The sequence below is a fragment of the Metopolophium dirhodum genome, chromosome 6 (genome assembly GCF_019925205.1).
Source record: "Metopolophium dirhodum isolate CAU chromosome 6, ASM1992520v1, whole genome shotgun sequence".
In the NCBI taxonomy this organism is placed as follows: Eukaryota; Metazoa; Arthropoda; class Insecta; order Hemiptera; family Aphididae; genus Metopolophium; species Metopolophium dirhodum.
The window spans coordinates 1,335,021-1,349,527 of record NC_083565.1 but is presented as its reverse complement, the minus strand read 5'-3'; the positions used below and the strand labels follow the sequence as shown (position 1 = coordinate 1,349,527).

At 33.0% G+C, this 14,507-nt stretch overlaps 1 protein-coding gene across 1 annotated transcript; it reads right to left on the bottom strand.

Moving 5' to 3' along the window:
- Nucleotides 1-1,157: 1,157 nt before the first annotated feature.
- On the bottom strand, nt 1,158-9,770 carry LOC132946727 (uncharacterized). Its single transcript, XM_061016787.1, has 2 exons — nt 9,688-9,770; nt 1,158-5,888 (listed from the first exon to the last, which is right to left on the bottom strand). Exon 2 carries the CDS (start codon nt 5,871-5,873, stop codon nt 3,702-3,704), a length of 2,172 nt encoding a protein of 723 aa, XP_060872770.1. The 5' UTR covers nt 5,874-5,888; nt 9,688-9,770; the 3' UTR covers nt 1,158-3,701.
- Nucleotides 9,771-14,507: the final 4,737 nt, after the last annotated feature.

The following is a 14,507-nucleotide window of genomic DNA, read 5'->3' as shown; positions in this document are numbered from 1 at the left end:
TCAGGGACTGGAACCGAACCTAAAAGAATGGTTGGAGTAGTATACTGTAAACGTAAACCGGGTTAGGTTTTTTCTATAAAGTCCGGGTTTTTGCCAACCCTGCCCAGTTCACGGTGTACAATTTTTGTTTCAACAACTCCATTTTCGAATTTTTATGTTAAGAGAACGTGATATTCACGTGTGTTGTCTCATAAATGCATAAAATACCAAATTTCACGCTCAGCAAAACACGTGTAGCTCGGTTAGTTTAAAAATTAGAGTGAATTTGCCTCTTATAAAATCCAAAGGTAAGATTATTTTCTAGGCAACCTCATGGGCTTTTTATTATATTTTAATTTTAAAGCGAGTTATGAGTATTTTAAAATTGTAATTTGTCATAACTCGCTTTAAAATTAAAATATAATAAAAAGCCCATGAGGTTGCCTAGATAATAATCTTGCCTTTAAATTTCAAAAGAGGTCAATTCAGATTCATTTTTAAATTAACGGAGCTCACGTGTTCCGCTGAGGGTAAATTTTGTCATGTTGCGCACTTGTAAGACGGAGACAACACATTTACACATACGGGTATCACGTCCTCTTAATATACAAATTGTTGAATGTTTGTGATTAACCTAAATCCATATAAAGTAATATTTATTAAGCGATATTTGGATCTTCTTGAGAAGGTAAACGGTCATTTTCTGTGTTAAAAAGAATTAAAAATTGGCAAAGGTCTATATTATCAGTCGAGGAAAATGATCATCTCTAGCACTGTCATTAATAGAGTCAGAACTACCTATTAAGAGAAATTAGAAAATATGAGATCGTTGATGAATTTGCTTACGGCGAAATGCAGGATAAAAAACCCAAGCTATAGATATGTATTAGTGCTCATTCATTTTATTCATTAAATAAAATTAAATATTTTATAATAATTCGAATGAAAATTTCTAACGCTGTATTAATTTTAAAAAAAAGATTTCATAAATTAATGAAAGAAAATAAACTATTGACTAATATGTAATTTAAAATGTGTTTAAATAAATAAAATTAAATAGCTTGTTTAATAAAACTAAAAGTTGATCATACGAAATCGTATCATTAAGTTTAACATTAACCAAGTATTTTTTTAATAGAAATGTTATAGTTAAATTATATAATAATAATGGTCTTTTTTACATTAATTAATTTACAAAATAGGTATTAAACAATTTATAACTTAAGCTATATAGTTAAAATATAATACCTACATTAAGAAGTGTAATAATAATAAAAATAAATATAAATAAAAAAGGTATTCAAGTGAGTTGGTAGTAAGTATGTAATTATAATGGATGTGTTGGATTTGAATTCAATGGTTAATCATTACCATACGAAAAATGATTCTGAGCGGAGATGAAGTGTTACTTGTATAAATAATAAAAAAAAAAAATTATTAAAAATCGAAAAGATCTCGTGGCTATAAATAGCGTTATAATAGCAGCGTTATACCCAGGAAATTTTTTTTTTGTTAAAGATAGAAAAATGTATGTGGAATTAGCTATGCATGAAAATCGACATTTTTACGAAATTATAACTGAGAAATAAATTGAAAATGTTTGGGATTTTAGTGAATTTTTACTTTAAATGCGTATAAATACTATTCTACCTATATGATCTTCAACATTTTTGAACTGCTATCATTTATCAAAACAACTTATGAGGATTCTTGCATTAAATTTTCAAGGTTTTTTACAGAATGAAAAAAAATTTTACCGACAATAATTTTAAAAAAGAGTTAAAACTAAAAAAAAAAGTTACTATACTCTGTCCCACGAGAGATTATGCTGCACACCGACCAAAACTGGTTCCCTCACGTCACACCCTGTATTAGGGGAACCAGTTTCGACAGCAGGGTGACGTAGGAGGCTGCGCAGAACCGGCATGTTCTCTCGTGGGAGAGTGTGGGACAGAGTATCTAGACTATAGACTATAATTTTCTACAACAACAATATTTCATGAAAGAAACGATTTGGTTTTATTTATTTTAACTGTCTGCACGCATGGAGGGTACAATATGATTAGAATATGTCTGATGTAACCAAAAGTTTGTTATTTAAGGACCGCGTTATAGAATTCATGTGTCATACGCGCGTGAAATGTGTGCGCAGCATTTTTGGGGATTTCCATTTTGCCGCCCGGCACTATTAGGGATTCCCACTTTACCGCCCGCTGGACGGAAAGTGGACGCTTTCCAACGCTTCAACCGCTATCGAAAACCATACTTTCGGTGAATGCGTGATAAAAAAAAGTTGTTTTGTAATAAGAAAAGTTCATAATAAACTTGTAAATATTCTGGCGAGAATGAACTAATGTAAGGTATGTAGTATGTACTATATACTGTATAATACACTATTCAATGTACATAATATTATAATAATATACTGCGTGTTCAGTAAGCACTGTTCAGTGTTCACCATTCAAGCCATTGTACACCTTTACGCTTCAAAAAATGTTGTTTCGTTAGACCTGCTAGAGTTTTTTTTTTTTATTTAAAAGTTTACAGGCTTCAACTTCAAAGGTTATTAGCCGACATTTTTTTTTGGTACAGGTTAGGTAATAATACATACAATTAATAATTAAAATTACATATTTACGGGGGTTTCCGTTTTCCGCCAAAATGACCCTCGTCGTTAAGCATGCGAAAACGATGGTGAAGTCAGAATTTGGCGGTCAGACTTAGTTATACTTAATTTAAATGTATAGTATTTTCATATACACCTGGCGTGGTTACTCGCTCGCTGTGGTCACTCGGATAATTAAAATCGAAAATATCCCTCGACCTATTATGTGAGACCACCATGAATGACTTAAAATAGCTAAAATTTCAGAACTAAGTTTGACCGAAAAATTCTGACTTCACTATCGTTTTAAGAATGCCCAAATACATATGTTAAATCAAACAAATTGAAAAAAGGATGTTCGGTAAAACATATAAATATACTACTGATTTCACCATCATTTTTAACTTGTTAAAATACGTAAAAAAAATTCAAAATTCTTTTTTAGGCGCTGGGCGCGACAGTAAAGTATGGCGTTGTGCGTATGCGAGTAAATACGTAAAATCCCAAACTTTGGAAGAATATAACTTCCAAAATAATGATTTCCACAATTTATTTTTGCACTATCGCTCTTAACTCGTTAAAATACGTATGTTTCAAAAAAAAAAAAATGTAGGGCGTAGCTAAAGTGAATTTATGCCATATTAAATAGTATTGTTTTTAAAGTTGAAATATTAGGCATATTCATTTTAAGGACTAAAAAAAGTCTCGCCATCAGTATATCTCATTCTGGAATACCTGAATACGAGACCTTAACTTAAGCACCCCCCATAAAATAATCCTAGATCCGCCACTGTCTATATACCATTACTGGTTTTCAGTGAAAATTCCAGTTTTGTCTAAATGTTTTTTGTTTTTTTCTGTTTATTTTTAAAAGTACTGCAGGTAATTCTTTACTTTTGAATCTTGCTTAATGTACCCACTAGATCCAATTTTCTACAAAATACTACCCCTCGATCATATTATTTATTGCTTCAAAGGGTGAAAAAGAGTCAGACTTGAATAGGTACATTTTTAAAAAAAAACACACATAGCCGATAGCTCCGCTCAGAATCTTATACAATTATATAGTGTAAATAATAACTAGATCTATAAGATAAATTTGATCATAATCATCTTATCAGGTGTCCGCGCTTATTACGTACCGATTTTTTGTAATGACACGGAATAATAGGACACCAACAGCGAATAGTAACACCGCTCCCGAAACGATAGCAACTCCACTGCAACAGGAGAAAGTGACGCTAGTGAATAGCAGCGACCGACTACCGCGGTTACCGTCGTCCCAGGCGTTGATTGACTTTTTCTGCACATCACACTCATACCCGCCGTCGCCACCCACGGTCACCACGATACGTCGAAGCTGATCGAGAACGGTGGGCGTGGTAGTGGAGTTTGGCACGCATATGATCTCGTTCCATGACAAGGAAGTGACGTGGCAACCACCCGTTGAGTTTTGGAACCGGACGGCCACGTCGCCGGCCACGTAGCCCTGGCCCAACGAGGACGGATGGTCGCTGCTAATGATGACGGCACCGTCGCGGATTTCGAAATCAACGTAAACGGGATCGGCATACACGGAAAACGGACTGCGGACGGCGGTTGCGGACAACCGTTGCTGATGTGACTGCAGCACCGGCAAGTCGGACACACGACCCTCACCACAATCCCGCGCCCGGACACCGAAATCCGGAAACACTGCGGCTGTGGCTACGTTGACGGCAGACGACGCGCGCCGCATGTCTGGTGACCGGCACTCCATGTACGTGTCGTTCACTATCCGGCAACCGGTAGCGTGCTGGTATCTGACACCGTCCCTATCGTTCACGTAAAACTGGGCGTCCGAAACACAAGAAAAACGGACACCGCGGACCGGCACCGAAGTGCCGCCCGAAACGGTGCCACCGAACGTCTGTCCCGCGTCCAACGCCGATTCGCCGATCGCACACAACGACCACGAGGCGGGATTCTGGACGTACTTGATCGGACCACCGTCGAACTGAACTTTCACCCGGGCCGACGATGCGACGGTCGCGTTATAATTGTCGTGGCGGACGGCCGCGGTGGTCCGGCAGACGATTGTGTGCCGGTCGCGTGACACAGTGTTACATGTCATGAGGACCGTTTCTCCGACTTCTGTTTTACTGATGTTTGCTACGACTGACACGCGTACGGCGTTACCGGTGTCCAGGAAACGGCCATGCACTGTCAACGCGATGCCGCCAGAAATGGACCCACAGGTCGGACGAACGCTCGTCGTCTCTGGATCGACGAAACCGACCGTTTCCAACGATGTGAGCGTGAACCTCTTATTCTGCGACGGCTGGGCCGAAGACAACGAAGACGCATACACAACTTCGACCGGACCGGCGGCGGCTGCAGCGCTGGAGACCGACGACTGCAGCAGCAAGGAGCAAGTTATTGTCTGGTTATCGTATGTCACCGGGTCTTCGCAGCGTCGTCCGGCCACAGCCACCGTCACAGTTCTGTTCTCTGCCAACATCCGGTGGTTCCGGACGGTTATCGTCATTGTGGTGGTGCCACCGCCTATCCGCGGCGCGTACAGCGGCCGCACCGACAAGATGCTGATTTCGGCGCAGCGTACGCGCACCACGTCGTCGTCGGTGAACAGAAATTTCTTGTCACCGTCCAAGTCCCGCTTATCGTAGATCTGATACGACCCCGTACACGGGTTGCCAGTCGGACACCATTTCAAGTAATGCTTGTAGAATCTGTCATTCCAGAGACACGTCGCACAGTCGTCAGCAGCAGTGGCCGCAGACGCCGCGCAGTCGCGGTCGTAAATGGTGTAATAGTGGTCGGCGTCATTGTCGAATTGCAGTTTTTTGTCGCCGAACATGACGTAGATGTATGAGATCATGGCTCTTGAGCCGTCTGCAAAGTACGACCATGGTGTGCGTATCGCCGCACACACGATTGAGTCGTCGACCACCAATCCCCGGAAATCGCAAGACTCGATACAACATGTGATCATACTGCTGTTGAGGAATGACGTGACCGCACCCTTCACGTCGTTCGATATCCTGATCGTGTATTTAAAAGACACGCCGACTACGGACGATTTGTTGACCACCGTGAACCGTGGACAGTGCTTTTCGTTATGGACTGTTAGATTTCCACGCGGTGCTTGCAGCAGTTTTGTGTTAAAGCATGACTGCAGTTCGATGGACCAGCTGCACAAAGATTTGTTCATACATTTCATGCATGTATTGGATTCCGAGCAATCGATTTCAGTGATGGAATCGACTACTAATGAATTTGAGTGCAACATAATGAACGTAAATACCTGCAAATGCATCAAAAATAAGAACGGTTATTAAATTACTTACGACCTTTCTATAATATTTAAATAATATTTTTATAAATAAATAAAAATGGGTAAGTGGATGTCGCTCTGCTGTACTGTAGGTTACAAGTGGGTCACTGTATAATGGATGGTATTAAATTTGAATTCAATGATATATCATTGTATAAGAAAAACGATTCTGAGTGGAGACGATATGTCAGTCTAGGTATAAGACATATTATACACTTATCTATGGTATTAAAAAAAAAATTGACCTATAATAAATTCCAAATTAATCATATCACAATATCCATTAGGTACATATAACGCGTTATACATCAACAACAAACCGTGATACTATCATCATAATATATCGATGAAAATATTACAAATTAGAAGTTTCAAGTGCCCACGAATAATATTATACAATCACAACAAAATAACTAAAATAGTTATTCTAGGTTTTTATGTAATTTCGTCCAAATTTGAACTTAAAATGACTATACAAATAAACTGTGCTTGTGTATTTTTTAGATTTTTTGGTAACCGAATTATCTATTTACATGGAATCTTGTTTTAAATTTTCAATCCTTAGCTATAAAAACTGAACATTTTATAATTTATTAATTACAATGGTTGATAATTTTCGAGATTTTGATAAATTCTGTCCAAATTTGATCTTTAAATGCTTATAAAAAAAAACTGTGCCTATGTATTTTCAATATTTTTCAACTGCTATTGTAAAAATATATCAGGAGTCTTGTATTAAATTTTTACACTTTTTGGCCCAACAGATAAAACTTTATTGATATTTATAGAAAAAAAAACTAAAAAAATTGAAAACTGAAAATGCCCGTAAACAGCTCAAAAAGTGTCAAAATATTTTCAAAATTGTATGGTGTATAGGAAATGTTAATATAAACATTCAGTGAAATTTTCATGTATCTACAGTTATTCGTTTTTGAATTACAAGAAAATAAGGAAATCGGTACATGAGAAATCGAGTGAATATCTAATGTTGTAAAAATATGAATTTAAAACGCTCATAAAAATTTAATTTGACTTTCTTGTAGAAATTTTTTTTTTGATAAAGTTAGACAAACTTATGAGGAATCTTGTATTAGATTTTAAAATCTTAGATTTAAAAAGAAAACTTTTTATGAATTTCTAACTCAAAATAATTTGCAAATTTTCGTGATTTTTCCGTATTTTTTCAAGATTTGAACTTTAAACGTGTATAAAAAAAAACTGTGACTAAGGATTTTTAATTTTTTTCATCTGCCTTTGAAACAATAACCTAGGAGCCTTCTATTAAATTTTCAAGCTTTTTTACCCAACAAATAAAATTTTATTGATATTTATAGAAAAAAAATTTAAAAAAACTGAAAACTGACAATGTCCGTAAACAGTTCAAAAAAAGTCAAATTATTTTCAAAATTGTATTGTGTATAGAAAATGCAAATATAAACAACCAGTGAAAATTTCATGCATCTACGGTCATTTGTTTTAGAGTTACACCAATAACCAAAATCGATTTTGTTAAAAATCGATTTTGCGTAAAAATTCCCGTTTTTCCTTAATTTTTCTTTTGTTTTTCACATCGCTTTTGAAAACTACTGGGAAATTAAAATTTTGACCTCCCCAATGCACCAACGATATTCACTTTCCCATCGAACAAGATACTGAAGTCAAAAATCGAAGCATTATTTCGACTACTTATCGTGTACACAGACACAAAAATAAAAAAATAAAAAAAAAATAAAAAAAAAAACACACATCATTGTAAAATCAATACATTCATCGTTTCACTCAGAATCTAAAATGTAATACTTGATTATGTTAATATCTAATTCATTGTTCATAAATGTTGAAAAAAATAATTTTCCTTTTATTCCTGTTGATCCCCTCAATCCTCCAATAACTATAACTTATAATTATTTATTTTCTTCTGACTTACAATTTATTGATTATGTTTTTAATTGGAATTGAGGCAATTACTTAGGTATCATAAATTATCTAGGCTCTATAAATTGGTTTAATTGTTTTAATTCTAATTCAAATATTAGTGATGATATTTCCTTTTTATATTTACATATTAATACTGCGATTAATCATTTTATCCAAAAACAACGTAGGCATAAATTACTTTATCCTATATGGTTTAGTAAAGAATTAAAAATCTTAATCAAACAAAAACAAATTGCTCATTTTGCTTATAAAACTTTAAACTTACCCGATTCGTACATCAATTTTTCTAATCTTTGAATTCAATGTAAAAATATCAGATATCGTGATTATAAATTATATATTAATAACACTCAAAACTCAGTTAAAATTAACCCAAAGAAATCGTCATTTTGTACTTATACTGTACTTTCCGCTAGTTCGCTCTTACTTTGACTATGCCTCTTTAATTTGGCGTACTAATAATATTATCCAAAACCATAGTCTATCTACTGTCCTGCAGAATAACTTCTTAAGATACCTATCATATCATAAATATCATTATAAAAGAACTTCTCATTCTGGGTATGATACTATTTGTAATATCTTTAGAATAATGCCCCTAAATAAGAGATTTAATATCTTAAACTGTAAATTTGTATACAAATTATTACATAAAATTATAGATTGTCCCGAAATAATTGAACGTTTAAATTTTAGAGTAAACCAATCTAATTCTAGAAATAATTCTACTTTTTATCTTTCCTTTACCTCTTCAAACTATATACTATATACCTCTTCAAATATACTTATGTCTGCAGGTAATTCAATTAAAAATTTAGATTTATTTAATACATAATATTTATTTACCACAAACTGTCATTACACAATATTCTTGTAATTGAAAATTTTTTTTTCCATAAATAAAATTTCACATACCTATCCTTTATGATTTTTAAAAATAATTATTCACTTTTAGGAGTTATAGTTATTTATTGATTGATTTATAATATATTATAACTGTGTATTTTATTTTGTTAAAATTTTTTACCGATTTATAACGACACAAATACACAACATGTATGTTTTTTATTATTACCTTTTTTTTTCAGTTTGGAATTGTATGCAAGGAGGGAAATATGGATTCACATTGCTGTCTCCCTGTCACCATAATTTGTTAAACAACAGTAACATAATAAACTATACAATAACTATTACCTACGACCTACCTATTATTATAAATTGTGTACATATTTTGTGTAGTAAGCATAAGTTATAAACTTTAATATAGTCATATTTGAAAAGCACGACGGGAGGGCTCATTAGCTTATTCTACGTGATACTATAATAGACTGCTAGGTTTATCATTTATCTAAGGCAATTATCACAGCCACCGGCCTCCACCGATATTACTATTCATTTACGGATTTAAGGTGATCAATGATCATACGGGAGAGTCCCATTGTCCCCAGAAGAATCTTCGGGACACTGAAATGTCCCGTTTTTAGAAGGTAGACAAAGAAATAACGAAAATCAATTTTCGTTAACGAATTATTGTTTCTATTACATTTAACTCTTATTATCGCTCTGCTCAAAACTAAAATAGTAAAATGTACACATTTGAAAATAGATCGCGCTTAAAAAAATGTATAACAAATATTTATAAATTATTATTCTATATATATATATATTATATTAATAATAATAAGTATAACAAATGTAATTAGATAAATGAATGTCATTTGCTTACGGGTGATATGGGCCCCCACAGGAATATGTTCAGTGGGGCCTATACCCCATAAATCTTCTAGAAGAATAAAAAATAATTAAAAATACATAATATATTTATACTTACTATTGCAATTACAAGTAAAATGTCTTTAGTTGAAAAAGAGTCCCAATTATATTCATTTTTTCTTGAACTTCTATAACCTGCCATGTTGTTTTAAATGCGTGTTGTGAACCTTTAAAAAGAAACAATTACAGTTCTTTTTAGGAATCAATATTGTTTTTTTTAAATTCTTGATTAAAATTCAATAGAACTGTTATGAAAATTTGTATATGAACCTATTATTAAGTAAATTATTATACTGTGTACATAACTACTTATAATATGATATAATGTATAAATGTATAATTTGAATTGTTTGGTATATATTTTTTAAATATTTTTTGCGATATGGCAATTTGAAAAGAATACAATATCCGTAATTATTTAATGTTTGCGAATATGTGTCCAAAGTTTGCGATTTTACGTTTATACGCATGTGTGCAACACTACTTTAATGCTAAGTTGGTAGGGGGAGGAACACGTATGTGTTTGGTTTGGCAGAATTTTTGATTGGGCACCCGTAGGTATCTGCCATGCCCGGGTGGGGGATGGCGGCACTTGTTCTCCGGACACCGCGACTTGCACGGAGAAAAATGCCACCCGGTGGTCGAGGATCGAACTCGGACCGGCTGTGCCGAATCCGTCGCGTTAGACCGCTCGGCCACCTCGTCCCCTTTTGTGGTATAATAATAGTCAGCAGTGGCGGATAGGCTTATATTTTTGTACCGGGAAATAATTTGAATAAGGCCCCCCAAAAAATAAGACGCGAGCGAAATTTTAATTTGATATAACAATACTACAATACAGTGGCGTAGCCAGGAATTTTGTATGGGGGGGGGGGGCTAAGTATACAAATACAATATGTCTTTTATTTACAGTTTTTATTTTTTATTAATCTTGATAAAATTCTAAGGTCAACACAGTCAATTGGGAGGGGGTTATACTCGATATAGCCCCCTTAGCCCCCCTGGCTACGCCACTGATACAATACAAAACTAAATAATAAGTAATATAGGTACTCATTAGTACAGATTTGGGAACGATTAGCAACTGGTTTAGCAACTTTTCGATTTTAAAAATTTTTTTTTTTCAAAATGTATATTTAAGGGCACTTTTTAAGAATGTAAAAAATAAGCCCGGACAAACTTCGTTTTGAAGTTATTGATGAAAAACTTCAAAAACTAAAATTTGTTCGTAACGCGCATTTAAAAAAAAAATATACTTAGGATTGAATATCGTTCGGACAAAAAATCGAAAATATCCCCCGATTTGCTGTGTAAAACCACCCTGGGTAGGCCTCGGAATTAAACATGTCTGTTAAAAAGAATATAATCGGCTAACGTTGCCACTAGCTAACTGCGCTGCGCTCGGACAAAAAAATCGAAAAAACACTAAACACAAGTTCCTCCGCACAGCATTAAAGTAGTGTTGCGCACATGCGTATAAACGTAAAATCGCAAACTTTGGATGACTATAACTTCCAAAATAATGTTTTCCGCAAAAAAATTCAAACACTTTCGAAATCAACGTTAAAAACCACATATTTTGATAAAAAAAATTTAAAAACTATAAAAGCGTATAACCACCGCATTGGTACATTATATATATAATATAATAGTACAGCTATAATCTACCGATATTAAATACGATTTTCTATAACTCTAATCTAAAAATAAATCTCAATATTCCCAATGATACGGCCGATACGTGGAACAAAAATAAATATTGTTTATAGCTAAATGATTATGGTATTTTTCTTGTAGAGTGGTTAAAAATATTAAATTAGTCAATTTGCATCTTTATTAAAATTATTTTCAATCTTCATCACACAAGGTCCAGTACTTGATAAATGGTCCTAGGGCCCCCATACATCAACCCAGGATAGGGCCTACCAGGAAAATACCGAATTCCCGGTGGGCCTATCCGCCACTGGAGATGATCACCGTATCCACTATCCACTATCCACACAACTCTTGTATACATTTACAATTATATCTATGATTGACGTCCATATTTCGAAAATAAAAAATTTAATTTGATACATATTTTAATAAATTATTGCATAATAATTAATAACGTACCTGTAATAGATAATAGATTAAGATCAGTTTGTAACTATTTTTCCGAAAAATGTCTGAAACTCATTTGGACAATATAATTTAAAAATTAGATGTTTTCATCTATTTCGCTGAAGCACTACAGACTTGAAAGTGAGTAATAACTATTTACAACAATATAATATAATCGATTAATTATGTTTAGTTATGTCTTATGGGTACCTACCTAATGACACTATGCGATAGGTATGATATGTATCCTATATAATATATGTAGCTATACATAATACAACTACGAAGAGCTATTCAACAGACAATACATCCATAAATCCACTAACCAGATTCTTAAGGTATATTGATAATAAACTAGAATAAAACAATGCATTAATACTACACACATGGGCGTACTCATAGGGGGAGCACCCCCTCATTGACCGTATTTTTAAGCGCTCGATTTTAAGTGCTCCGATAGTCCTCTTACATATTATGTTCCTAATAATATTATGATATTATACACAAAAATTTTCACGCTTTTTTACCCAATAAATAACATTTTATTGATATTTATAGAAAAAAAAACTAAAATAATTGAAACTTACTAGTGTGTCCGTAACAGCTCAAAAAGAGTCAAATTATTTTATAAATTTTATTGTGTATAGAAAATGTTAATATACACATTCAGTGAAATTTCCAAGTATCTACAGTCATTCGTTTTTTAATTACAACAAAATAAGAAAATCAATACATGAGAAATCGAGTGAATATCAAATGTTGTAAAAATATGAATTTCAAACGCTCATAAAAATTTAATTTGATTTTCTTGTAGACATTTTTTTTTGATAAAGGTAGACAAATTTATAAAGAATCTTGAATTACATATTCAAATCTTAAATTTAAAAAGAAAAATTTTTATGAATTTCAAACTTAAAATAATTTGAAAATTTTCGTCATATTTACGTATTTTGTCAATATTTGAACTTTAAATGATTATAAAAAAAAAATTGTGACTAAAGATTTTTAATTCTTTTCATCTGCCTTTGAAACAATAACCTAGGAGCCTTCTATTAAATTTTCAAGCTTTTTTAACCAACAAATAAAATTTTATTGATAAAGAAAAAAAAAACTAAAAAAAATGGAAACTGAAAATATCCGTAAACACCTCAAAATATTTGGAAAATGTTATGGTGTATAGAAAATGCTAATATAAACATTTAGTCAAAATTTTATGTACCTGCGGTCATTTGTTTTAGAGTTGCACCAAAAACCAAAAGCGATTTTCTCAGACAACAGATTTTGCGTAAAAATTCCCGTTTTCCTTAATTTTTCTTTTGTTTTTCACGTCGCTTTTGAAAACTTCTGGGAAATGTTTACTTTTGACCCTCCAGAGCACCAACTAGATTCACTTTCCTATCAGAAAAGTTACTGTTGAAGAAAATCCAAGCATTTTTACTGTCCTAAAAGGTGATGACAGACACAAAAAAAAAAATTTAAAAAAAACACACATCATTATAAAATCAATACATTCATCGCTTCGCTCAGAATCTAAAACTAATACAATTATGTAGGTACCATTACGTCATTATATGTGTGTGTAAACTAAAAATACTTTGGCCATACAAATAAATAAACTTAACAACATTTCAAAAAAAATTTCACCTTGGATTAGCATGAGTAATAGATAAAAGTATTATAGTTTAGATACCTATAGGCTATAGGTGGCTAGTGAGTAGTGACTACCTATTATAAATATTAAATATATTATAACTTATAAGTTATAAGTATAACAAAATATGTATTGACGACTATTTTAATTGTCCTGTTATCGAAGCATATACCAGAATGGCAGGATTGTGTTGCATGTAAATTACAATATAAATATGTATCTAACCATTAATGAGTAACCACAAAGATAATATCTAGATATTTATAGGTATAATTATTATAAAAATTATACTTTTTTTTAATAAAGAAATAAAGAAACACGTCTTTTTTTGTTTTAACGAAATTCCATATCATCGATCCATAACTGTTAAAAACTCCGTGTACAACGACATATTATGTTCAAAATTATACAATAATATAAAGTCATCAATATGTAATGATACAATTATTTTAAAGTTAACATTGAAAGGAGGCCCACTAAGTGTATGGTGTCCCGGGGCCCAATTGATCCTTAATCCGGGCTCGCTGCGACCAATAGGAGCCCGGGGAGGTGCTCAAATAAGGATTTTGAGTTTTATGATGGAAATGTTTGTTTATAAATGGTTGCTAATGGTTATAGGTAGGGGCCGGAATTATATTCTTTTAAAATAGCCAAAATAAGATGCTAATATTCTCTTAAAAAGTTGAAAATATTCTTCCAATTTTCTCTCATATAAAAACGTATTTAATAAAATACGCAAAAAATATGCTTTTTTTATTAAAATATTAATAATTGTACTGAGAACTTGTAGAAACTCCAGACCTTTAGATCATATAACACTATGGATAGTTTAGCCCATTCAAACCATGTAAACAATTTTATGCACATTGCCACATATACGCGACGACTGACGAGTCATTATATTAGATGTATCAATTCAAATATGCGACATTTCTTTTCGAGCGTGCGCAGTTTATTCGTCTAATACAGAGACTTGTTAGCGATATGTGCTTAAATTATTGGCACATAGGTCCATCTATGAAACCCCATAGTATATGATCTAAGGATAATATAATAACATAATATATATATATATATTATATAGGTCGAGAATTTTGGATTTAATTTGCTGGACTTGTTAAAAA

Coding starts and splice junctions, on each gene's coding strand:
- LOC132946727 (XM_061016787.1), bottom strand. CDS start 5,873: ATGTTGCACTCAAATTCATTAGTAGTCGATTCCATCACTGAAATCGAT.